The following is a 26,335-nucleotide window of genomic DNA, read 5'->3' on the forward strand; positions in this document are numbered from 1 at the left end:
CTTTGTAGGCTTATCAAAAAAGTGGACGCGACACTCTCGGTTGTTTCAGCTTTAAATGGAGAAAGATGGCCGGTGTTTCACTTCGCGAGACTTCACCTCTCAGGCAGCTTTGGCGTCATATTCCATCCAGACAAGCGTGCGTGATGTTGTACGGACAGGATGACGTCAGTGCGTGGCTACGTTTTTTTTAAAAGGACAGTGATGGCAAAAACAAGCAAAAACGTCACGTGACCATGAATAATTTATAATAACTAATAATAATTTTACAATTTTTATTTTTTATTTCTTATTTGAATATTTGGTTTTAGTATTTGTATATTTGTATATTTCTGATATTAGGCGTCTACAGGCTTGCTCCAACAATATTTCGTTGTACTTGTACAGTGACAATAAACATATCTTATCTCTTATCTTAATTAGTTTATGTGAGACATTGACGATGGTCATATCCGTGTCAGCATGGAGATGATTTCAATTGAACAGTTTTCGACTTGATTCCTAAGATTTTTTAAAGATGTGATGAAGAGAGTTAATAAAGAGCCCAAAATTGTGTTCAAACTCCCTGTGAACCAACTGCAGCTCCTACACACAGTTTGAGTGTATGATCTGCAGCTGGTTCACAGCATAGCCCGTATAAAGGGATATATTTACAGTCTATGGTTCACAGGGACAGAGATATGGACATAGGCTACTGTTATGTGTTAGCTATTGTCACCAAAAAGTGGGCATCACGTAAAGTAAATTTCCTGCACAAGTTATTGCTTTTGCTATGCATTTGTGTCCCTGTTTTACAAGGAAACATGTGTGATACATTCCTTTTTAGGCCAAACTACTCACTGTGCTGTATTGGACATTTAAGGGATAGAGATTCACTGTGTGCTAAAAAGTGAAAGGCGATAGTCTTCATTGATTAAATGGGAAAAACACAATATCATGTAATTTCTTCAGTAAAAAAATGTTCCTCAGAGAAGATTTTCTATATGAATACCAGTCACCACACTCATGCTGTAAACATATTCACCTTGTAACAAGTATGAAAAAAAAGGGTAGACAGAATAAAAAGTCAGGTTCAAGTCCAATGTTTGCTGTCTATGCTGGATTTAATAAACAGTAGATATAAAACTACAACCTGTGCCCCTTACAGACACTATCTATCTCTATCCAAATTAAATTATAAACTTTTTCTGTGGGCTTTGTAGTTTAGTTTCATACAGAGGCTACTGAAAACTATTAACAAAAATCTAACAGTGAGACGTAACAAGCATAGGTTTTTATTTATTCATAAAGCCTTAATATGCAAAATGCCACTATATATTACTTCCTTATAAGACAGGTTTCTAAAATCACTTCTCAACAAGTTTCAGTAATTGGCTGTTGCTTGAAGTCTCACAGGCAAACACTTCATTTGGAAAAAAAAACTGCTCATAGCTTCTCTGCTGCATTCAGATTAAACACTTTTGCAACAAACTTCTGCCTGTGGGTCAATTTAAAACTATGATTACAAACTTCTCTGCCTTTGCATTTAACTGATTTTATTTTTGTTGTTACCATTATTTTTGTATTTACTTTGTTTGTGAGCATTTATTCTGTTTTGCTGTAAACTCAGCATCATGGAAAATGACAGCACGCCCTCAGTGATTTTACAAGATTTTTAATAAAGGTTGAATGAACATATATTTGCTTAAATTATTAGATGATTGTGTACTGGGTTAAGTAACCGAGGTCCATTAGTGAACAGTGTTATTCACAAACCTTAACAGCTGAAGTGTATTTACCAAACATATATTAAATGTAGTATTTTTTCAATGCATCGTCATCTTCTTAATGATTACAGTTACTAATTTGCATTCCAATCAATTGAAACCCAAATTAAATACAACAGGGACACATTTTAGTAAATTTAACAATATATAGCCAATAATAAATCATGCTTCCATTGTGATTTAACTCAGATCAGCCAACACTTTTTAAACTGTTTTAATCCATGACTCTCATAAATTATCCGCTGTCTGCTTTAGGGAATGACATATTCACAGATGTAATTTTTGAGGCTGCGACACACCTCATCATACCACTTTCCATGTGCAGCCACTGACAGAGCCACACAGCTCTCCCTCTTGGTTCCTGTGGGCTGCTTCTTGGAGCGGTCCCAGTTGAAGTAGCTGACTGGCAAGCTGTTGACATCAACATACTGGCCCTCTTTCACTATGTCAGCCACACCAATCCAGAAGTCCTTGGATCCAGGAGCACTCCTCTTTGCATAGTCCCTCAGGTCATTGTTTTCCATCATGTCCCGAGGTGTTGCAAGAGTTCCTCCTTGTGCAATGCAGTCTTCATTTGCTTCATGGTAATGTCTGGGCTCCTCGATTGTCAGATAACACTTTCTGTGTGCTTTGATTCCACGGAGACAGACTGAAAACACAATGGACCTACTTCATGAGTAAACTGAATTGTAATGTCTGAATTTACTGTTTAAAAACAGAATAATAACCATAATTGGCATTCTAACAAAATACTCATATTTTTTACTTTATTTTTTTAATCCCCCTTTTTCAACAAAAATATTTTTTGTCTACAATCATGAAGATAAATAATGAAGACTGAAGAGTTTACCATCAGCAGAGTATAGGTTATCAACTTCTAAAGGAAAAAAGGGAGCATACAAAAACAACTAAACAACAAAAACAGATGAATGAATTCATTGTATTTCAAAGTGATCTACTGGGTTATTAAAACAAGAGAGGGGGAGTTATGATGTAGCTTTTATTTTGTATTCTCAGTTAATTTCGATACTATCAGTCTTCCCAGTCTGCAATTCATCCTCTAACTTTATATTTTAAATTCTGATAAGAGTGCTGCTGCCCTCTGCTGGAGACACCGCATAGTAGCAAGTTAAAAGTTGTGTTCTGAAGTTGCCAATTTTCTGACAGCTTATAAAGAGAAAGCATCATTACATATTGATAATGCCAACTAGTCATATCAACAATGTAAAGCTGCCATTGCCCCATGTTTTCTCTCATTTACTTGTCTTAAGAAAAGAAATACCAAATGATGATAGCAATGTTAATAAATCTAATCCATCATCTCCTATCATTTATTTAGTGAGGGTAGTACCTGTCTGTAATGCCTGCATCTCTTTCAATGAGTTCACCTCCTGCCACAACTTCTCAAGCTGGGACTTCACATCATCTTCCTCTGCAGCCACATGCCAATAAAGAGGACACAAGAAGAGGTTGGATGAAACATCAGTATAGCCTATACTTCATTTATGATATGTGTGTGAAATAGTTACCTCGGGGTGAAACAGCCTTCCTGGTGCGGGACGGACGGCTGGAGCTGAGGTGGAGCATGGAGAAGCAGAGAACGATGAAGACATGCAGGACCAGACGAGCCATGTCTGAGACCAGTGGATCCTAACAGGCCGGACACAGTGACACACCTTGTACTGCTGTGAACGGAACCAAAAATCACTGCAGGCAGCTCAATATATACTGGCCCCTCTGTATGCCTCTGTGGGTTCCTCTCCCTGCATTGGCTCCAGCTCTGTTTGTATTTATCCAAACTTCAGGAGGAGGTGAAAGAGGTATAAGGGTAGAGGGGGAAATAATAACCTCCTTGTGTCTGGCTTTTCATAAATATTTACTTGGGACAAGGTGAACTAAGCAGCATTCCCTTTCATTTCACAAACAAATCCATTGACTGCTGCACTGTTACAGAGTGTTCTTCGCCCTGTCCAATTTTTTAACATGTTGAGTCACTTCTTAACTAGTGAAAATGTTGATACATCTCAAGGAAAAAGTTTGCTTGTACGGAATATACTTTGCTAACATAAAGTGGTTCTACACTCACAAACCTTTAATTTACAAATTTAACTGGATGGGCACTATGAACTGAGGAAATGTTGTTCATACTTACACTATTTGCTCTTACTTACACTCTCTTCAATGTTTTAATCATACAGACTTCTAGTTATATAATCTTTAGAAAATAAAGCTTCTACTAGACCTGAGGAAGTCCAGCTCTCTGCTACGGTGCATGCCAAGTTATTTTTAGAGTGGGATGTTGTATATAGATGGGAGGGGGATGCTAAATAAGAAAATCTCTTGGGCATATAGGCTCAGTATAGAAATGTGACCCACAAAACCAACAATTAAGCATGGCCCCTCATTTCACATAGGGGAAATAGTATTTGTACGTGTTATCTTTAACTTAAAACTGTACTAAGCACTTGAAAAATTCCCTGGATGATTTATTCCAATCAAAATTGAAGACCAAAAACTGACAAAACTTGGTTACATCATTCTCTGTAGCATTAAATACAACCTTAAAGAAACTGCATCTTGAAATTAAAGGACAAGGCATTTGTGATTACTTATTTATACACGTTGCACTACAAGGTTTCTAATTTCTGTTTAGTTAGAATGCAAAAAAAGCGGTATCAGCACAATCTTGTACAGACCGCTGTTTTAATGTGATCTCTCACGTCTCCCTGATTTGAGGACACCCTAAACTAACATTAAACCATGAGCTCAGAAGTATACTGACTCAATTCTCATGGCTTAATTGACAATTACTTAAAATTACACTGCATGCATGGATTTTTAAAATAAAAACAGTTTGCAGCAGCTCGGCCAATGATTACATGAATAGGTTCTGCCCACAGTGAATTTTTGAAAATCCCTCACTCTGTTGCCATCTAGTGCTAAAAGGAGGGATCATGCAGGACGCGCAGCATATGTGAAGTGTTTTTTAAATGTTGGCACTCACAATACACCTGAAAACATCTTTTACAATAGAAACTCTTCATGAAGTAAACAAAAAAACATATTTAAATATATTTGTATATGTAAAAGTAAACGTGTAAAAAAAATTGTAAAACAATGTTGAGACAACTTTTTGAAATGATTAGGAATAACAGTCAAACAATGAAGTGAGTACCTTGCAGATACATTTATTCAAGTAAACAGAGCTGTACTCAAAGAAAGTACACAACAAAGAAGTGACAAAAATATACGACCACTGGTAAACCATAGTTTATATGGAAGATTGTGAACACACTATACAATACTAGACATTTCTGTTTTGTTTTTTAAGCCAATCATAATTCAAGCAAAAACTTGCACCCTCTCTCTTACACACATAAACCTACACACACACAAACACACAAACGTATACAAACAACATACTTGACATTAAAGGCATCGAAATTGACATGTCATTTTCAAAGTGTCTACGCATCATTCCCCCTATTTGGAGTCAAGAAATCACTTCCTAAATCGATTGAATCTAATACAAGCATTAACACTGTCTCCACTGTGTTTCAATCAGCTTCAAAGCCTGCTGTGCAAAATACTGTTAGTTTGACTCTTAAGTTAGTACATGATCTACTTTCTAATTATGGCATGCTTGGAAAACTAACCCGTGCTGCTGTTTCAAATTGGAGAGAATACTTTTTGATTTATGGTCTGTTTTTATTTTTAGAACATCAAGTTATAAATAATTCAAATGAATATCCGGGACAAAACAAACTGAATGAGCACAACTTCAGGACTACTGGAAGCAAACACAAGCTGTTCTTTCTCAATTTGATGAATGACAGAATAAGAACAGGTGAGTCATCTGTAGAAGGTGATGCAGTGTGCACTTCATGAACAACTTGCAGATGTTATAAAGCAGAGAATAATACTCACAGTAACACACAGATCTAAATCACCCTGCCTTCATACTCCAGCTTATCAAGAATTGTTTTATAGTGGAGCGTTTTGGCACTTCTGCTGTGAGGCACCAGCAAGTAAACAATTTTTTATCAGACAAGCATTGCAGAGTCCTCAAACCTCCGACTGCATCTGACTGACCATTTAATTTTCTAAAAATATCAGCAGTCTACTGATGTAACCGATGTTCTCTTATATTTACATGCATTAAGCAGGATTTTGAGAGGTATACATTTGACCTAATACAACTCTGTTTATCCCACCATTTACAAAACTGAGATTTTGTTGGCCTGAAGATAAATGCTTCTCTGGTATATATTGTATTTAAGTTAAAGTTCAGAGTACAAAGAGGGGAAACAGGTCTTCAGTATTCATAAAGAGAGCTCTGGCGGCACTTTGAATTCACCGAAGTACAAACTCTGTAAACAGGCAAGAAAGTAGCTTAAACAGTTTTCATCAGACTCCAGTTCAAAATACAGTTTTTGTTGGTTTGTTCAACGCAAACTTCAGACAAGGAAAGCAGTTCAAGTATCAAACACATGTTGTCAGCTCAAAGGCACTGGGGATCCCATATGAATATACGATAAGAACCTCAAGATGAAATACCATGCAAATAACTACACTAAGATTAATTTTGTCTTTTTTTTTTTCTCTGCAGGCTGTTGCATAACTACTGTAACAAGACAAAGTGATTCACTCCATTGTTCAGGAGCACTACAAACAATTGGATCACTTTGTGAATCAATTATTGAAGAAAGATGTGATATGTTTGACTAAATCTGTTCATCCGAGATCTGTTAAGAGCAGATCGACAGCTTTAAATGCTAATTCAATCTTAGTTGGCAGAACATCAACAGTAATATGGAGAAAAATGTATTGTTGTCAATAGCTAGCATAACATACCTTCATGTGTAAAGAATGTTACAATTCTACTAGTTTTGGAGTGGCACTTGGAAATCTTGCATCATTAACTGACAACAAACACTGACAAGAGGCACAGACATATTCTGTACACACATGCATACCTGCTTTCATACACATACACACACACATATACACTTGTGTGGCTGTGTTCCCCTGTGGTGAATCACTCAAGTCTATCTGTGTGTTGCAGGGTCGGGTTTAGTGAATGAAAGGCATTCGTTCCTTGCTGTCATTGTCTCCTTCGGGCTCCTCTTCTTCCTCTCCTGCTTCACTGGTCTCTGTGCTGTCGTTGGCCATCTAATGGAAAAATATTCTTCAGCTTTCAGATAATTTATACAGCTATATAGAGGGTCTATATTTTTCATTATAAGTACATCTGCACATCTAGTAGTTGTAAAACAGAAGGGAGTCTTACTTACTGCCTCAAAATTATCCTGACTGTGCCTGAAAACATCTATTTATCACAATCAAATACCACCCAGTGAGTTATCAAAAAATCGCTGTGTGCTTAAAGAGTGCAGGAAAACAACAAGGTAAGATATTATATTTCATGTTCAGTAGCTTTTAAAAATGATCCTCAAGTGGTTCTGTTGTTGAGCATCCTTTTTCATCTTACAATATTCACCCTGTCTTTGTCTTTCTGTTGCTTACAATGTAAGATGGCACAAATTCATTAAAATACATAGTATAATTACGTTAAATACTTTAAGGCTGTGAAGTGCTGTGAGTCTTTGTAAAAGTTGTACATCTTTGGGACAGAGAATTGCTTTTAAAGGTGATTCCTACTGACTAATGCTTTTGATCACTTACATTTGAAAAGAATAATCCCGCACACTACTCTTGCTCAGCATCACCAGTTTAATAGAATAATCACAACGTTTAGGTCCCTCTGGACCTTTGTCAAGTGTGATCACTTACATTTAAAAGGAGAGAAAAACTTAAAAACATTGTTACCAGAGGGGTGGGAGTCTTCTCAACATCCAGAATGAGTTTTCCTATATTGACCCTATCGTGGATTCGCTGCATGGCCTCTTTCACCTGCAAATAAAATACACCAATTAACTAAAAATAAAAAATTAAAATTAAGTGATTAAAACAATAGCAGAACCCACGTCATTGTGGGGGTTGCCAAAATAGATAGGTTTGGTTGAGTTACACATAGCTTAGTATATAATGAATATGCTTCAGGCTTCAATTTATATCAATCAAAACCCAGGGGAATTCCTAAAGTGTTGGTTATAAAAACCAAATGTTAGTAAGGCCGGTATTATATCTAAACTTGTATTCAGATTGTTCATGAAGAAAAATAAAAGCATCAAAAATTAGAACAATGTGAAACGTTTCACTTCTGCTTTTAAATTTATGAATGACTTCAAAAAGTAAAATCTCTCTTTCAAAACCATTTACAACAAACGAAAAGACTTTCAGAGGCGTGCCTGAAATAAATAAAAAATTATCACAAAAACCCTTTGCAGATATTTCCTGGTGATAAAAGACAAAGAACCACTTTCTCAGAGCTGAGAATCGAAACTGACCCTACTAGAAAAGCTGATAGCCTTGATTTTAATAAATGGTGCTGACTCACCCTGCTGGGCTACGTTTGACATCACACTGAACACTGAACTGCCTGCAGTTATGATTCAAGAAGGTTTACATTATAGAACACAAGTACACTGCTGTATCTGAGATGGGAGTAGTCAGAATGTCGGCTGTACTAAACAGTGATTTGATTGTCCTTCACTGGCAGGGAAGTGATAGCTCTAATAACAAAAAATGCTATGAATAATAAATGTTTCTGCATCTTTCTACAGGACATTTTCATAATATTTTAGAGTGAGTCACATGAATTGTGAGTCTTTGTAAAAGTTGTACATCTTTGGGACAGAGAATTGCTTTTAAAGGTGATTCCTACTGACTAATGCTTTTGATCACTTACATTTGAAAAGAATAATCCCGCACACTGCTCTTGCTCAGCATCACCAGTTTAATAGAATAATCACAACGTTTAGGTCCCTCTGGACCTTTGTCAAGTGTGATCACTTACATTTAAAAGGAGAGAAAAACTTAAAAACACTGTATCTGACCTGGGAGTAGTCAGAATGTCGGCTGTACTAAACAGTGATTTGATTGTCCTTCACTGGCAGGGAAGTGATAGCTCTAATAACAAAAATGCTACGAATAATAAATGTTTCTGCATCTTTCTACAGGACATTTTCATAATATTTTAGAGTGAGTCACATGAATTGATATGAATCATTCTTTATTTTTTTCAGAGTGAAACTCAAAAGGTAGCCAAAAAACAGACACAAACCTCTGTAAATTAGACATGTTTTTTTGTTCATAGATTTTTCAGGTAGTTTTATACTTTTGTCATAGAGGACAGATGAGAGAGAGGGGAATTAAATGTGGTAAAGTAACGATGATTGATGTCAAACCCAGGATCTCTGCCTCGAGGACTATAGCCTCTGTACATTTGTGCACAATATTACTACTAGGCTATATGGCACCCAAGACACATGTTCTGACAAAGTGTCAGGCTCCTATACCCACTTCGTCGTAACGTCAACCTCCTAATTACAAGTAAAAAAGATTTAGGCAGTAAGACTTCCACTGTCCAAGAAGGTGGACATTATTAATAAACACACTGTAGAAAGAGAAAGAACAGCAAAGATCTGCAGGAAGGTTTTTAATCATTCCGCACTCAAAATGAAGTTTAGTTTCTTCACTATATTTCTTAGGGCCTGGGTACTGTATGTAGTAAATATGCATATGCCGCGGCACGAGTTGACTATGCCGATATGAGTGGCATATGCCGCTGCACATAGGCCATGTGAGTGGCACATTTTCGTCAGACCTTTCCAAACTAAGGACTGCACACAGGCTCCTCCGCTTCCTGCTTTTTTGCATTACAACCACCTTTTTGTACGTACATTCCACGTCAGGCTGAATTTTGGGTGAAGTTTGGTGAGTTTTTGTGCACATTAAAGCCCCCAAATAAGCGATTCATTGTGACGAAGGAAAATAATAACTCCGTCGGATTGAATAAGGTTCTCGCTCCGAGGAAAAAATACAGTGAAGAAACTAAACTTCATTTTGAGTGCCGAATAAACATGCCTAATTCAGTTCTGCTGGCAGGTGAACATAACTGAGTAAAGGTCTTCTTAGTATGTGTTTAGTAGGATAGCCCTTTGAGATGTATCATCTCATTTTCAAGGGGGTCCTAATAGCAGATAGACATAGACATAGATCATAGACATCTCCCCCCTCTCTTCCCCTCCTCTCCCTCTCTCTCACACACACACACACACACACACACACACACACACACACACACACACACACACACACACTTTTACACCTCTTCCACAAGCCTTGCTTGATAATGTTTGTTGCTTAGATTAGTTTATGATAGTTATTTGTTTGATTAAGTTCATTGATTTTTATTGGTGTTGCTTTGTTTAAATAAATTCTGTTATAATTTAAGAGAGCAGTTGTTTGTGATTACTGGTGTATTTGCATTGTGATATAAGCTGGGTGCGAGGGGTTGTGTACGGATTTCACGCCTTCAATTTATTAAATATAGTTATTAATTATTAATAATATTAGTAATTAATTAACTAATTTGAGACTGATTTGAGTGATATTTTGGTTATATTTCCCTGATTACAGGGTGGTGCCCCAAACGAGATTAAACACAGTTTAATGATATTGTTATTTATATTATTAATAATTAAATATAATTATTAAAGAATATAACCAAAGTTGACTTGATACAACCCCAACAAATGGTGCAGCCCATGTGAGGTCTTCAGTAAACCAGCTTTGTTGCACTGTTAATGCATAGTAATCCAAACTTAAATCCTAAAAGGGATCCTTCTGAAGAAAATTATCTTTTCTGTCAACGGGTGTGTTCCCCACCGCATTCAAGCAAGCTCGGGTCACCCCTCTGCTCAAAAAACCCACAATAAACCCAGCCCAGGTTGAAAACTACAGACCGGTTTCTCTTCTGCCCTTTCTGTCAAAAATACTTGAGCGCACAGTCTTTAAGCAAGTCTCTGAGTTCCTGTCCAGAAATGATCTGTTTGACCCAAATCAATCAGGCTTTAAGCGGGGCCACTCTACTGAAACTGCACTACTGTCAGTAACAGAATCGCTACGAGCTGCCAGAGCTGGCAGGTCAGTCCTCAGTTCTATTACTGCTAGACCTGTCTGCTGCCTTTGACACAGTCAACCATTAAATCCTCCTATCCACGCTCTCTGAACTTGGCATCTCAGGATCTGCCCTCAGCTGGTTCATGTCCTACCTCTCTGGGTGATCCTTTAGAGTGTCGTGGAAGGGAGAAGTGTCCAAAGCACACAACTTATCCACAGGGGTACCTCAAGGGTCAGTGCTTGGTCCCCTTCTCTTCTCCATATACACAAACTCACTTGGTTCAATAATCCGCTCTCATGGCTTCTCATACCACTGCTATGCTGACGATACCCAGCTCTTCCTGTCATTCCCACCAGACGATGTTACAGTCTCTGCAAGAATCTCATCATGCCTTGCTGATATCTCTAAATGGATGAATGAACGGCACCTTCAACTCAACCTTTCAATGACTGAGCTCCTTGTCATCCCAGCCAGTCCCTCTATGCAACCACAGATCAATATCCAGCTTGGAACAACCAAACTCATGCCCACAAAGTCTGCCCGGAACCTGGGTGTCATGATTGATGACCAGCTAACTTTTAAGGTTCAAGTAGCCTCGATTGCCCTGTACAACATCAGGAAGATCAGACTTTACCTGTCAGAACATGCTACACAGCTCCTGGTACAGGCTCTTGTGATATCACGCATCGACTATTGCAACTCTCTACTGGCAGGTCTTCCTACATGCACTATCAAACCTCTGCAAATGATACAAAATGCAGCAGCACGACTGGTCTTCAACCTTCCTAAAAGAGCACATGTCACTCCGCTGTTCATCTCCTTACACTGGCTCCCAGTTACTGCTCGCATCAAATTTAAAACTCTCCTGCTCGCTTACAAAACAGCGACTAAAACGGCTCCACCTTACTTTAACTCTCTCATCCAGGTCTACACTCCCTCCCGCCCACTACGCTCTGCCAATGAAAGGCGTCTGATCCAACCTTCACAACAGGGTCCTAAGTCTCTGACTAGACTCTTCTCCTCTGTTGCCCCCCCGGTGGTGGAACGAACTTCCAAACTCCATTCGATCTGCAGAGTCCCTCTGCACCTTTAAGAAAAAGCTAAAGACCCAGCTCTTTCATGAATACCTAATAACTTAATGATGATGGTCTCGATATTAGTGATGATGATGATGGTTGTGGCGATTGTTTTTGTTTGATAACGATGACTTATAAGATGGTTTCTATACTGATAAGAGCTCTCAAGAACTGCCGTCAATGTTGTGCTTTGCCTCTGTGCAATGCCTGTCAGCACCTGTGTGTCCAATCGGACTCAAAGCTGATCGTTAGCTCTTACTGACATTGTTCCCTTTTTTCTAGATCCTTGCTTGTGTTGTACTTACTCTCTGATGTACGTCGCTTTGGATAAAAGCGTCTGCTAAGTGAATTGTAGAATTGTAGAATAATCCACTGGGGTTCCATTTTATCACGAAAAATGTGTAACAAGACCCTAGGTGAGCTGGGAGCTGAGACTCCTTTTGGGTCAGATGACGCAGCACTGCAAGAAACTGTTGCCGGTCTGACGAACCTCTCCTCAGAGGAGAGTTCCAACCTATATAGCTATTCAATTAGCATTAGTGTTAAGAAGTTAGAGGTTGATCTTGTCAACCACCGAGCCAAGAAAGACAGAATGTATGCAGAAGACATCAACCATGGGCCAAGGCTCGCTGTGGATCAGACGATCCACCCCTTCATGATGGAGTTGCTGGTCTGATCCACCTCCCTTTAGAGATCAACAGTCTGAACTCCTACACCCTCAGCACATGCGAAGAAAAAATAAAGGAGTTATTTGAGCATATAACTAATCCAACTGGGAAACCACCGCGCACAATTTCAGATGTTCAAGGCCAACTTCTCCTCCTTCATCAGCGCAAATCATGTTTGCAGAATAAGAAACACCGGGCACAGCTAGCCCAGGTACGAGAAGAAAAACAGATCCTGCGGGACGACTTCAAAAGAATGCAGGATCAACTTAAGACCTTGCAGGACAAATGCAAGGACCTGCAGGAGGAGAAGGAAACACTGCATAGAAGCAGCAGTTTGGCCGAACAGAAGAAACAAAGTGTCACGGTACCCGGAATTCAGGATGGGCAGGTATGTACTGCAGCCCCCATGTCAGCTGAGGAAGCCTCAGACGAAGGATGGGAGACTGAACTAAGTCCCTGGAGGAAGGAGACAGACATGTTGCAGGATCTGGAGGAGAGGGGAAGGCGCCGCCGGGTCGACCCAGGCGCAAAAGCGCACATGTCCTCTAACTACCCAGTAAAGAGCCGGGTGGGTAATGATGAATTTCGCCACGCCTCCCCAGACCATGAAGCACCGTCACGTGGAAAGGCCCCCGCGTTCTGCAATACGCTTTGAGCCAAGACAACTCTCACCCCGCAGGAGGAGGGACTTAACGCCCCCTAGAGACAGGGAGGAGACACGGGCCCATTCGGGAGCCGAACGTTACCTGTCCCACGATAGACGGCCACGTCTGAGCCGAACACAAACCCCGCCACGGCTGCAACCGTACTACCGTGACAACCACAGGGCTTACGATTCGTCAGACGACTCGGACGACCTCCGCCAGCCTTCGGGTCAGGGTCTGCGAACCAGGCAGACAGAACCTCAGGCCAAAGATCTGAAGCGCTTTGACCCAGATAGCCCAGATTCAAGTATTAACGACTACCTTAGAGAAGTCGACCATTGTCTCCTTGACCTGCCTCATGCGTCCTCACATGAAAAACTGAAACGGATCTGGAAGATTACAGCTAGGAGTGTCCGTGCTTTCATGGGGACACTCCCACCAAAGGTCCGATCCTTGCAGAAAGGAAACAAATCTGTTAGTCAGCACTTACAAACTGCCAAGCAGAAAGTGTTGGACATGTTTGAACTAATTCAGGGAGCACAGGTAAGCATGGAGCAAGACACATCGTCAGGATATGACTCTGATCCTGGACCAAGCCCCTTAAGAGATCAAACAACCCTGCTGAAAAATCTCAGTAAAGAACCGAGCAGCCAGGATAACCCAAGGACTGAGGAAATAAGTCTAGTTTTCCCTGATTTTGACTGTGGAGCCCCGCTCCTTGGAGAAACGCCCCAGTTCCCTGACAGCTGTGACACCCTTTCACACCTTCACAGGTTTAAATCACCACATAGGGGGGTGACTTCTCAGCCCCCAGAGGCAGAGATAACACCAGGCCCCCTCCTGCTACCTGTAGCTGAGGAATATCCAAACTTCAGATGACTCGGATGGCTCCCTTTTACCCAGCGATCAAAGAATGCGCATAAGGCTCATTGAATCTATGGCAAAGGATGTAGAGCGGTTTGATCCAGATAACTCAGACCACTGCATCGATGATTACCTCGGAGCGATTAACCTGTGTCTCAGTGATGTACCTGATGCATCCACAAGAGAAAAACTCAGGCTGATCTGGAAGACAACTTCCAAGAGTGTCCATAACTTCACAACTACCCTTCAGCCTGAGATCAGATACCAGTACTCTGCGCTCTGCAATGCTTTGCACCAGGAATACTCCGCCTACATTGAACCTGCATCTGCCCTTCTTAGTGCTTTCTGTGTCTTGCACCAGAAGCATGAGGCCCCCAAAGATTATTACTGGCGCCTAAGATCTGCATATTTCCAGGGACGTGAGGCTCCAGGTTTGGAAGAGAACCAAACTTTCAAGTCCATCTTCATGCACAATCTGCATGGCTGCGTGCGGTCAGATGTCACCATGCATAGTCGTACACATCAGCTTAGTATGAAAAAGATCAAGAAATTCGCACAGGCGGTTTGGCAGACACTTGCGTCACGTGACACGTGAGGGCAACAAGTTGCCTCGTGCTAGGAATAAGCATAAGAGACCACATCACTGGCAGAATAGAGAACAGAGCCAGGGGGGTGAAGGTGGGACTCAACCACAGAGTAGGTTCCAGCCTGGAGAACTGAGAACTACCAGATCCGAACGGAACTCTCGGGATGGCCGTAGCCTGAGACAGAAGGGTAGGTATAACCAGAGTTCCAACAAGCTCCCAAAGGAAGCAAGTTCTGAAAGTTCTGCCAGGGAGTTGGAGCGCATGAAAGAGGTGGTCAGTGGGTCTCCCTCGCTTACAGAGAACCCGATTCTGACTCCACATAGGAGTGGGGATGTAGCCTCCATTCCGGAAACACAACAATGTCACTCTACCGACATGAATGTTTCCTAGTCCCTGTTTTGTGTTTTGACATTGGTAGGGAGACACATAATGTACATGTACATTTACACACCTACATGCCACAAACACCTTCCCACAGGCTTACTCCTGCCCAGGCTAGGAGTTAGCCCACAAATCTACACCTGATACTCTTCTCTTTCTCTCCTCCTCTTGTCTGTTTGTTTCATTTGTTTTGTTAAAGAATGCACCTTGAGTAGCAAAGCTTTGCTAATGCCTGGTTATGTTTTATGCATAGCTATAGACATAGTTAGACAGTCTGCCCAGACTTTGCCTCAGTGTCTGCCCAGACCGAATGCCTCTCAAAATGTATGGACTTTTTGCTCACTAACTATTTGAACATTTGTCTCCTAACACATGGACTGTTGGCCCTATTTGCCCTAAAGGCTGCGACCCGCAATCCCATTCTGCGCTTTTGCCGTAAGGGACCCTCGCCGCCATCAAACGCCTCTACACCTGGATGGACAGAAGATCTGTTTTATCGCCGGACTCCTTTTTCCTTCACCAATTGCGGGCAAAGCAATTCACAAGTGAGGCTTAATTAGGTCTGGGCAGAATTAGCTTTAGAGAGTGTTTTTTACAGTTGTTTGATTGATGCAGAAACTGTAATTTTTCTCTTTGTTGGACCGCCGCGTCCTGAGTTTTACCTGTTTAAAACTCTTGTTGTTCCCGTTTCGGACCGCTGCGTCCTATATGTGTTTAGCGTAACAGCGTTATAACCGGGTATTACTCTTCTGATCAGAAAGGCCAGTGTAAGCCGTATTAACTTGAATTCGGCCATTGGTTTGTTTCTGTGAATGAAGGGAATTACTCCGAGTTGTGGCGCGGGATTCAGACTGTGATCCGGCCTCTTCAGGCACGTATTTCTCTCTCTCTTTTCTCCTCCTCTTACTAACACACACACACACACATATTCCTAAGACTAACTCCACCACCGCGCCATTACACACATAGGCTACACACACACACAGAGATCTATACACTTGCGGCCATCCAGACGCCTCAGAGACACAGATCGTGTAGGGCCGAACTCAGTCTCTTTTAGACATTAAGGCCACGTTAGGTCTTTGTTAGGTGTGCGCCTTCGGAAGGGCGACCACGTGGGACGAAGCAGTCTCCCCCCTCTTCCCCTTCTCTATCTCTCTTTCATCCACAGACACACACACACACGCACGCACGCACCCAGGTCTTTGTTAGGTGTGCGCCATCGTAAGCGACCATGTGGGTACGAAGCCATCTCCCCCCTCTCTTCCCCTCCTCTCTCTCACATCCACTCTCTTTCATCCACACACACACACACACACACACACACACACACACACACACACACACACACACACACACACACACAACTACACTTTTACACCTCTTCCACAAGCCTTGCTTGATAATGTTTGTTGCTTAGATTAGTTTATGATAGTTATTTGTTTGATTAAGTTCATTGATTTTGGATTGATGTTGCTTTGTTTAAATAAATTCTGTTATAATTTAAGAGAGCAGTTGTTTGTGATTACTGGTGTATTTGCATTGTGATATAAGCTGGGTGTGAAGGCTTTGTGTACGGATTTCACCTTCAATTTATTAAATATAGTTATTAATTATTAATAATATTAGTAATTAATTAACTAATTTGAGACTGATTTGAGTGATATTTTGGTTATATTTCCCTGATTACAGGGTGGTGCCCCAAACGAGATTAAACACAGTTTAATGACATTGTTATTTATATTATTAATAATTAAATATAATTATTAAAGAATATAACCAAAGTTGACTTGATACAACCCCAACAACATTACAGTCGAAACAATGACCCAAGTGAATGTGCCTCTTTGTCTGTAAGCCATTGTGTCACAGGCATTTGTTGAAAAAAAACATAGAGGAAAACATGCCACGAGCAAAATTAGGTCAGAAACATTTTCCAGTACTTTGCTGCTTGGTAGGAAGTTTGTAGAAGATGATACAAGATCCACTTGTATTTTAAGTGTAATGAGACTTTACGTGTACTTTGAAACTTATTAAATAGGCTCACTTTTATTTCTTAGTTTCCTAAACTGCATTCAAAGTGTAACTTTCAGGTGAGGGAGACAGACACATACATCTTCTGTTGGTCAGACTGCTCCTACTGTACTAATTTGTTTTAGACAGGAAGATTCACAACTTTTCATTCCAGAAAAAAAGGTTTCCTTGGTCAACACATCAACTAACGCCCTCTGAATTCTACTTCCAGGCATATAAACAAATGAGGCCGGCTGTGCCCCTGGCACTTCATCCCACGCCATCCTCCCCCTCTAACCAGATTGTTCATGGGCAATGATTCCAGTGAAAGGCCTGAACAATCTGCCAAGGAGTAATGACACCAGGGGGAGTTTCCCATGAGAAATGAAAATCTCTCACTAACTGCAGATAAAAGAAAGATAAGAATGACTTTTAATCAGCTTCTTGTGATGTATTTATTACCTGCACAGGCTCACTTTTACCTTAATTCTGGTTTTAGGGTGTGAATTAAATGAAACGTATGACCTGTTCAGTCAGAGCATGTTTCAGATTAACTCTAACACAGTTTAAACTTTGTGCTGATGGCTGAAACTTCTGTCCTAAATATTGCAGCATAGGACTCCTCCTGGATGCCCCTATGATTGTATCATATCGCATCACATTGCATTGTACTGTAAAATATCGTATACTATCTTAACATATGGTAGCGTATTGCAAAATATCGTATCGTAACGTAACATATTGTATAGTAACAAATTGTAGCTAATTGTAAAATATCGTATCCTATTGTAACATATTGTATCGTAATGTAACATATCATATAGTAAGAAATTGTAGCTAATTGTAAAATATTGTATCCTATCTTAAAGGAGCTATATGTAACTTTCAAAAATACTGTGTCTGTAATGACACCGCATGGCCGTTAGGCGAACTGCACCAGTAACCTGTTGCTCGCTCTCCCTCGCGTGCTCGTCATACGTGCTTGTACGTACACAAACGAGCATCATCATCGGCCGCGAAACACTGGATATTTAGCGACATAATGTTTACAGAGGAGGTAAGTGGTCATACACATGTGAAAGTCTGTGAAGAAGTCTGTGTGTCTGTATTCATTCTCCATCCTATATAAAAAGTTACATATAGCCCCTTTAACATATGGTAGCATATTGCAACATATCGTATCATAACATAAAATATCGTATAGTAACAAATTGTAGCTAATTGTAAAATATTGTATCTTATTGTAACATATTGTATTGTATCAAACTGGTACAAGTAGCGTATTTTAACATATCATAACATATTGTAGCTAATTGTAACATATCCTATCGTAACATATTGTCGTGTATTGTAACATATTGTATCACAACATATTGTAGCGTATTGTAACATATTGTAGCGTAACATATTGTAGCGTAACATATTGTAGCGTAACATATTGTATCACAACATATTGTAGCGTATTGTAACATATTGTAACATATTGTATCACAACATATTGTAGCGTATTGTAACATATTGTAACATATTGTAGCATAACATATTGTAGCGTATTGTAACAAATTGTATCGTAACGTATTGTATCGTAACATATTGTAACGTATTGTATTGTAACGTATTGTATTATAACATATTGTAACGTATTGTAACGTACCATATTGTCGTGTATTGTAACATATTGTATCACAACATATTGTAGCATATTGTATCGTAATATATTGTAGCATAACATAACATATTGTAGTTTATCATATGATCATATCATCATCATATGATATTGATATATGTATCGCAGGTGTCCATCATATTGTAATGTAACGTTCCGTATCCATCTTATTGTATTGTATTGTATTGTATTATAATGCAACATATCATGAACACCAGTTGTGTTATTGCCAGACTTATGCTATAAGAAAGAGCACATTGCTCTACTTACTGTCAATGTCCATGTCAAAGGGGCCTATCTCTGGCAAGGAGTCAATATAACGAAAGATGTCTTTTATATTTGATTGTGGCGATACAATATCATAAATAAATCGCAGAGAGGTATTCAAGATTTCATACATGAAAAACCAACTGGTGCAGAAAGACAATGTTCACAGTGGTCTAATCCATATCTAATATTAATAGTGTGATTATGTTTTATCTGCATAAACTTTACAAAGCTTTTCAGTATATGGATCCCATAAAGGAACAGTTTAAGATTTTTTTAAAGTGATTGACGTTTAGCCATATGGTTGGGCTTTGTGTGGGGGCGGGACATCATCATGCAACAGAAAGATGCAACCTACCCGCCATCTGTGTAAGATTCTCCAAGAACAGCTGAAAATGTCCCGTAGAAAGCAGCAGTGACAAACAACAGCTTATATGCTGTCCGAGATGTTTGCATGAATCCTCTAAATCTTCAATTGAATTTACTTTCATGTTACAACTGTGATTAGATCATTTTTAATTTGATCATCATTAGCCTCATTATTGGCATGCATCATCCACACACCCGAGGCTCTTACCTCCTCCAGCGCCCACAGGGAGTCCACTACAGGCCTTATCTTCTTTTGGTTATAGAGACATAAGAGCTTGTCCATCACCGATTTCACGAGACTACATTTTCCATTCTTGAAGAGCAGGTTGAGGAGCGAAAACCCTGCCATAACTTTGTTCTCCTCGTACAGTTTAATAGGGTTCACCTTCTCCACCTGCCACCACTGGAGAAAAAAAAAGACATGTCCATATTAGGTGACTCATTCATTTGTGTATGTGTGTGTGAGCTTCATTCGCCACAAAATGTTTAATGGGTAGTAACAGGTTGCTGTTTTCTACAAATGTTGATAACAGACTGCATCTCTGACTCACGGATTTTGCAAAGCTGAAGAAACTCTTTGTTTCCCCAGTTACCATGTTTGACGCGCCTGAAAAGACAAAAATAAAAGCATTGCTGTATGCTGTGCAAAGGGCTGGACAGAAGTGATTGGCCATTAACAGGCAGACACGGCAAGCATGAGAGGTGAGGTGGGGGTAGAAGGAGTCTGCACCTTTTGACCCTCAGATCTGTGCAAGCATGCTTACGCACATATTCAATACAACTCAATCTAATTAAGCATTCTCCCTCTAATGTAGCTACTTGATTCATGAGGCTCGACAGTAATTAACAGAGATCAGGTAAAAACAGTATAGCTGTGAGGGACAATATATTAAATTTGCAGGCTATGAAGTCAATGCTTTATTAAAAAGATCCTCATTATTGTCATTTTTGGAAATAAATGTGAACCCTTTTTTGTGGAGAATAAGAAGAGAAAACAGATACAAGTCATGTCTTTCCAAAATGATACAAAAGCTAGGCTTAATGTAGCTTAGCATAAACACAAGGAACAGCTATGCTAGCTACTGAATGTCCAAGAGTAACAAAATCTTAATTGAAGCATCTCTAAATCGCACAAATCACCAATTGTCTTGTTTGTTTTTTTCTGCAGAACAACATAAACTTGCCTTTTTATAAAAAGGGTCTATTTCAAAAACAAAGCTGTTTCTCCCTTTTACCAGTAATTCTTTATCAGTAGCGTCATGCAAGCTTTGCCTTTTATTGACAGATCTAAGGGTGGTATTGATCTACTCTTTCAAACCCCTTAGCATAAAAGCCTAAATATTCCCGAAATGCCAAACCTTTTCCTTGCCGGTAAAATTAACTCAGCCTGAGACATATCATTGAAAGTCTGACTAAAATACTTCAAATGTAATAATTAAAAATGTGAAAGTACATAACAGACAGGCATGGTAGAATTAGGTTAATTAAGTTTAAGTATTGTTCATACCATACAGGATGTAAGTTCCCAAAGGCCTCAGCAAACTCAGGCCTTTCCCAGTGTTTTCCCCACACAGGCTGTCTAACACGATGTCCACTCCCTCAGGAGATATTCTGAAACACCAAAGGGAAAGAAAAAAATGGTAGATCAAAATTTTAAAGAAGGATTCAAAACAGATGCAAGAATAAAGTTGAGACATCATAGCAGCGAGTATCATTTAATCTGTAGTCCTTTCAATCAATCGTTTAATTTGTCAGATGTCCAAGAAAATATTTTACTTATTTTTCACAGTGACTCCAATCATTTATGATTCAAATAGTTTTTTGAACTCTTACAACCAGACAATCTGAGTGGATTTACTCATTACACGTTTTTTTGACAACACATGTTTCTGGAAAAAGACATCAAGATTCTCAACGGGGGGGGGGGGATCAGCAGCTTGCTCATATCTAATAAAGCTCATCTGTTAGGAATTCAAAATATTTGATCATTTATTCTCTGAGTCTTACTCTGCACACAAAAAAACTACAACTCACAACCCCTAGGTTTTTTTATGACTTTGCCTACAGTTCAGTTTTTTTATCTTCCGCAAAGCCAACATTGCTCAGAATCTGTAATATCCTTAATGTCATGTCACAAAAATGTTCTTATTGAACACAGACTCAGCTAGACATAACAGTCTGCCCGTGGATATGAAAGAATGAAAGGCATGTCATGAATAAGGCAGCCATAAGTCCTTACTTTCTGCCTTGTGGCCCTGGACACCAGCCTGGTTAAACTGCTTGGTGGTCTTGTGATTCCCATGGTTTTTGCCTTTTGTAAAAAGACTAATTTAAGAGTACTTTGCTCTTGATCCTTAGAAGAATGTGTGGGCCAGAGAGATGAAAGGCATATTAATCCACTACAACTAGATATGTAGGCAGAAACCATGAAGTGATCAGCACTCAGGAAAAATATTGAAACCTTATGTATTTAGTTTTGAATAATAAAGTCTTGTGTTGTGTGTTTGGCGTATTTGTCCTTATCAACAGTACAGCAATTCATTACAATAAATGATTCTCAAAGCTCTCTCTGAATCTTTAATTAAGAGATTCAATCATCACAGCATAGATTTAGTGAACCTGTCTCATAAAGTAGGCTACAAGGTGTTTCCTCTGCAGTACGTACGGGCTGTGTTTCTGTGCAGTGAATGGAATGTGTGGCGTATCAATGCTCAGCACTAATTGGCTCAGTTGTTCCACAATGCCAGTGCAGACCTCCGCCCAGCACACACAGTGTTACTGCTGTTGCTGCTCTATCAGATGAGCTTTGTGTTGCCATAGGAACCATGGCCACACAAGACCAAATAAGGCAACCAGTAACATCTGCATCCTCCCGCAACCCTCCAAGGACAGTGAGGTCCACGTAATCACCCTCAAATACCTTTGAATATATTGTGGAAATACATACCATGAAAAACCAATAACAACTTCATGGCAGAACTGTCTGTGCTTACTTTTTGATTTCTTGCGTATAATCCACGTTTTTGTCAAAGAGGTGGGTCATCGAGTCTTTGATGGCTGCATGTTTGGAAGTTGATGCGATCCCAAACACAGTGACATGAGGTACGGTGGAGCACAGCTGAGCCACAGCTTGTCCCTGAAAATAACAAACAGTTGCAACAATTTATCAGTGCATGAGAACACAGGGCTTTACTCTAAATAGACCAAGAGCACATAAAATACCATGAAACCATAGAAGAGTAGAATATCTACATTGCATTTATTATGTGTAGTAGCAGTAGTAGTAGTAGTTATTTCAAGTTATCATGCACTGAGCCAACACAGACTTACAAGACACTCAAAAACATAACAGACAAGAGCAGTAACATAAAGAGAGAAAAAGAACCAATTCATCACAATACATGTCAAACAATGACAAACCAAAAGTTAACATAATGTTACTCATTAGAACTACATAACTGCAATTATTTTCATAAATCAAACATAGCGCATCATCAGGCCTCCTGTTTGAAGGCATTTAACACAAATTGAACAATGGGAAACCCTTTATGTAAACAGGTACTGAAGTCTATCTTCAGCAGACAAAGAAAACAAATCTGGACAATTTTCAGACATCTTGGAGAAAAGCTGACTTCTTAGAGTGAGATACAAAGTACAATAGAACAAAAATGTGCATTTCATTTTCCACTTCTACCAGATCACACTTTGGATCCTTCTCTTGAGTGGAAGTGACTTGTTTCCAACGGCAGAGGAAGGACACAACATCTCAGCTGTGCATCCACAGACCTCTGTGCTCTGGTTAGGTTAAGGGTGACATAGTGCTCCAGACTGCAAACCTTTTTGATGATCACATTATATGTTCTCAAATTTGATTTACATTAAACGTCTTCTGACCATTTGTCTTGTGTTACTTTCAAATATTGGTAGTAATGTTTAGATTTGACTGACACCACACCTTCATTTATTTATCTCTACATATTGAGGACCTGCCTTATTAAATATTTTTGCAACCTCCCTAGCCTGATTATAATTATTTGCAAATCCCAATAGAAGATTAGTTTAGCTAACCTGGCATATTGATCAGACATTTCCATAGTCACACCATATTGCTCAAGTTTTGGGGTACTTTTATGCACACCCAGAAATCAGTGCACACCTCTGCACTGAGCTGCTTCTCATTTGGATTTTTTAAAGAGACAACATACCATCAGGCAGAAATCATTTTGCTTAATTGTTAAACTTCTTATAGCAACAATTTTTAAAGTAATAATAGATTATTTCAGCCATTTAGTCTGGTTTATATTTCCATTTTTAGACAATGATCAATATCAATCCATAAGAGGAAAAAAACAGTTACAATGAGAGTTGTTGTTAATGTTTTTTTTTTTAAGGTGGAAGTTTTCTATGGGTGTGCAAAGGTCATGTAAAAAATAGACTTACTACAGCACCTCCTGCCGAATGAACCAACACAGACATCCCCTCTCTCAGATTGGCGACCTCAAAGAGCATCATGTAGGCAGTCACAAAGTTCAGGGAGAAAGCAGCAGCTTCTGCAAAACTCATCTCATCTGGCATCTTGTAGACAAAATCCACTGGTGTGCAAACAACCTCTGCCCAGGCATTGTAATTCACAAAAGCCATAACTCTGTCGCCTATCTGAAAGAAACACGGATAACAAAAAGCTGGATAACAAACAGAGAGGAAAGAGCCATGAGTAGTCCTTGATTAATTGCAATGAATATCTTATTACTAGGTTCACAGTCCATACCTCCAGGTTAGTTGGTGCACATTTGGTTGCCTTGAAACAAACAATATTTATTCTTTTTCACATCAGTATAGAGTTAGAAGTCGTGACTCATCTCACCTCAAATCCTGTTGTGTTTTCAGCCACTGATTCCACTATTCCACAACATTCAAACCCCGGGACAAGAGGGGGTTTTGGAGGATTATCAATCGTCCCCTGACGTACCATCAGATCCAGAAAATTCAAGCCACTGTGACAGAGAAAACATAAACCGTGCAGTATTTTGACAGGAAATCAATATTAGAAACCATGTATCAGACTGTTTCTAACCACTGGCAGCTAATCAATAGAGATTTAGTATGTGCTGTTTAGAGGTTTGACTATTTATTTCATCATTATCAGCAGTGAGTCACTAGTTACTCCCCTGTGAATACAGAACCACATTCAACAGGCATATTCAATTCAAAAATATTTTCCTAACTGAGATAATCATTGGCTCATCTGTATACTAATGCATCAAGGATTTTATAGCCTACATGGCATGTAAAATCACGTTATACGTATAATTTGATTTTGAATAATACAATCTAATAATGATGGCTATCTGGTAATAGTTAGTTCTTCATTTTCGCTTGGTTTAAATAAGCTCCAGCCTGCCAGTCAACCTCCTGTTCTGGTAAAGACCTGTGGCTTCAACACTGCGAAATTTTCTAATAAAATGGTTTGTTTAGGCTACATATTTATTAGAAAATACTGTAATGTGCATGTAATAAGGAGGCCACAGCAGAACACAAGCCATAAGCACATATGAAAGAAACAGATAATTTCATTTTTACCATGCTTTGACGCGGATCTTTACTTCTCCCTTCTGCAGCTCGGGCATTGCCTTCTTGGTCACACGGAGTTTGTTCAGACCTCCAAAACCTGACAATACCACCGCTCGCATTTCTTTGGCATCGCCGGACGATTCCACGTTCTCTTTGCACACATTTTTATTTATCATGAACTCGGTTTCCTCTGTCATGTGTGCTCCTTCTTTCGCCATTTCGGAGACAAGCGCCGCACCGGCTCTGCTTTTCCGCTCTTCCTCGGGGCTCAAAGTGATGTGGTGTGCATAGACAGGCACTGCATGGATGGGTGGTTATCCACGCAGGGGCCTGAAATTTCACCGTTCTGTCTACAATTTTATAATAATGCGGAACTTCGGTCAGATATCTCAGTTTTCCAAAATAAAGTCACAGAGATGCTGATAATTCAACACGAGTTGGTCATTTCAAAAAAATCTGTAATGAATAACACTTTCTTTGCAGAGCTTTCGCCTGTGTCTGGCTATGAAGGGCGCCACCTGCTGGTGAAATGTGTTCAAAACTTTTTAAATATCGATGTCTAGGAATGCAACAGTTTAGCACTATTGGATACACCATGGTGCTGCTAAAACCTAAAACCATTCAACAAGTGTGATGCCTTCGGGTGCGCTCGGAATTTAACTTTACCTCCCGGTTTCTGTTCAGCCCATAGGTTTATGCAAGTTGTCCTATCAAAGTCGGCCCACCTCATGAAGGTAAGTCCATAAAATGACTATTCTTCGCTTAACTGTTTGACCGCAGTGCACCAAGTCCTGAGAAAAAGAGGGTTCAGATGATTATTTTAGAGACGAAGAGAATAAGGCAGAGAGTAGTAAGATCCCCCGAAAACGTCAAACCAAAACAAGGAACTGAAAAAGGGTTAGGTAGACTCTAACTGGTTGATCTGATTCATTACCACAAGCAAATCCTTCAACATTACAAAGCAATCTAATTTCTTAATGTAAAACAGTTAATTGGTTTGGTTTTTACAGTTTAAAAGAAAATGTAACATTTATTGTATTCCAAAACATTTTTGAAAATCTTAATATTATTCCAGTCATTAATCAAGCATATAATTAAATCCCCCCCCCCCCTCCATTACTCCTTCATTGTACTGTCCTCGTCGCTTTTTGTTTTGTTTTATTGTTTTATGTTTTTGTCAAAGTGTCTTTGAGTTTTCAGAAAAGCACTATATAAAACCAATGTATTATTATTATTATTATAAAGATATAACATTTGCTGATTTCAGTTTGTAAAATATGATTTTCTGCTTTGTGATTTTTTTTACAGTGAAGTTATACTTCATACAGGGTAGCAGAGCCAGGCAGGGAAGAACAGCTTTGTGTATGTGTGCATGCCTGAGTGTGTGTGTGTGTAAATAGTACCCCTGTTGTTTGTTACACGACATGCTTCTGCTACA

At 39.5% G+C, this 26,335-nt stretch overlaps 2 protein-coding genes across 2 annotated transcripts; both read right to left on the minus strand.

Moving 5' to 3' along the window:
• Positions 1-1,635: 1,635 nt before the first annotated feature.
• On the minus strand, positions 1,636-3,448 carry clec3a (C-type lectin domain family 3, member A). Its single transcript, XM_061038146.1, has 3 exons — positions 3,293-3,448; positions 3,115-3,195; positions 1,636-2,412 (listed from the first exon to the last, which is right to left on the minus strand). Exons 1-3 carry the CDS (start codon positions 3,393-3,395, stop codon positions 2,015-2,017), a joined length of 582 nt encoding a protein of 193 aa, XP_060894129.1. The 5' UTR covers positions 3,396-3,448; the 3' UTR covers positions 1,636-2,014.
• Positions 3,449-5,516: 2,068 nt separating this feature from the next.
• vat1l (vesicle amine transport 1-like) lies at positions 5,517-25,396 on the minus strand. Its single transcript, XM_061038181.1, has 9 exons — positions 24,907-25,396; positions 24,191-24,320; positions 23,767-23,982; positions 22,320-22,462; positions 20,834-20,937; positions 19,878-19,933; positions 19,535-19,729; positions 7,593-7,676; positions 5,517-6,935 (listed from the first exon to the last, which is right to left on the minus strand). The coding sequence occupies exons 1-9, from the start codon at positions 25,113-25,115 to the stop codon at positions 6,837-6,839; spliced, it is 1,236 nt and encodes a 411-aa protein (XP_060894164.1). The 5' UTR covers positions 25,116-25,396; the 3' UTR covers positions 5,517-6,836.
• Between the last annotated feature and the right edge of the window lie 939 nt (positions 25,397-26,335).

Source organism: Labrus mixtus, chromosome 1, assembly GCF_963584025.1.
Source record: "Labrus mixtus chromosome 1, fLabMix1.1, whole genome shotgun sequence".
Classification (NCBI taxonomy): Eukaryota; Metazoa; Chordata; class Actinopteri; order Labriformes; family Labridae; genus Labrus; species Labrus mixtus.

Excerpts from the sequence above, each read along its gene's own strand:
- clec3a (XM_061038146.1), bottom strand. The coding sequence starts at position 3,395 with ATGGCTCGTCTGGTCCTGCATGTCTTCATCGTTCTCTGCTTCTCCATG. Across the intron at positions 3,196-3,292 it reads GAAGGCTGTTTCACCCCGAG|AGGAAGATGATGTGAAGTCC; the intron begins GTAACTATTTCA and ends ATGTGGCTGCAG. Across the intron at positions 2,413-3,114 it reads GATGCAGGCATTACAGACAG|TCTGTCTCCGTGGAATCAAA; the intron begins GTACTACCCTCA and ends TTGTGTTTTCAG.
- vat1l (XM_061038181.1), bottom strand. The coding sequence starts at position 25,115 with ATGGCGAAAGAAGGAGCACACATGACAGAGGAAACCGAGTTCATGATA. Across the intron at positions 23,983-24,190 it reads AAAACACAACAGGATTTGAG|ATAGGCGACAGAGTTATGGC; the intron begins GTGAGATGAGTC and ends TGTTTCTTTCAG. Across the intron at positions 22,463-23,766 it reads ATTCGGCAGGAGGTGCTGTA|GGACAAGCTGTGGCTCAGCT; the intron begins GTAAGTCTATTT and ends TGTTATTTTCAG.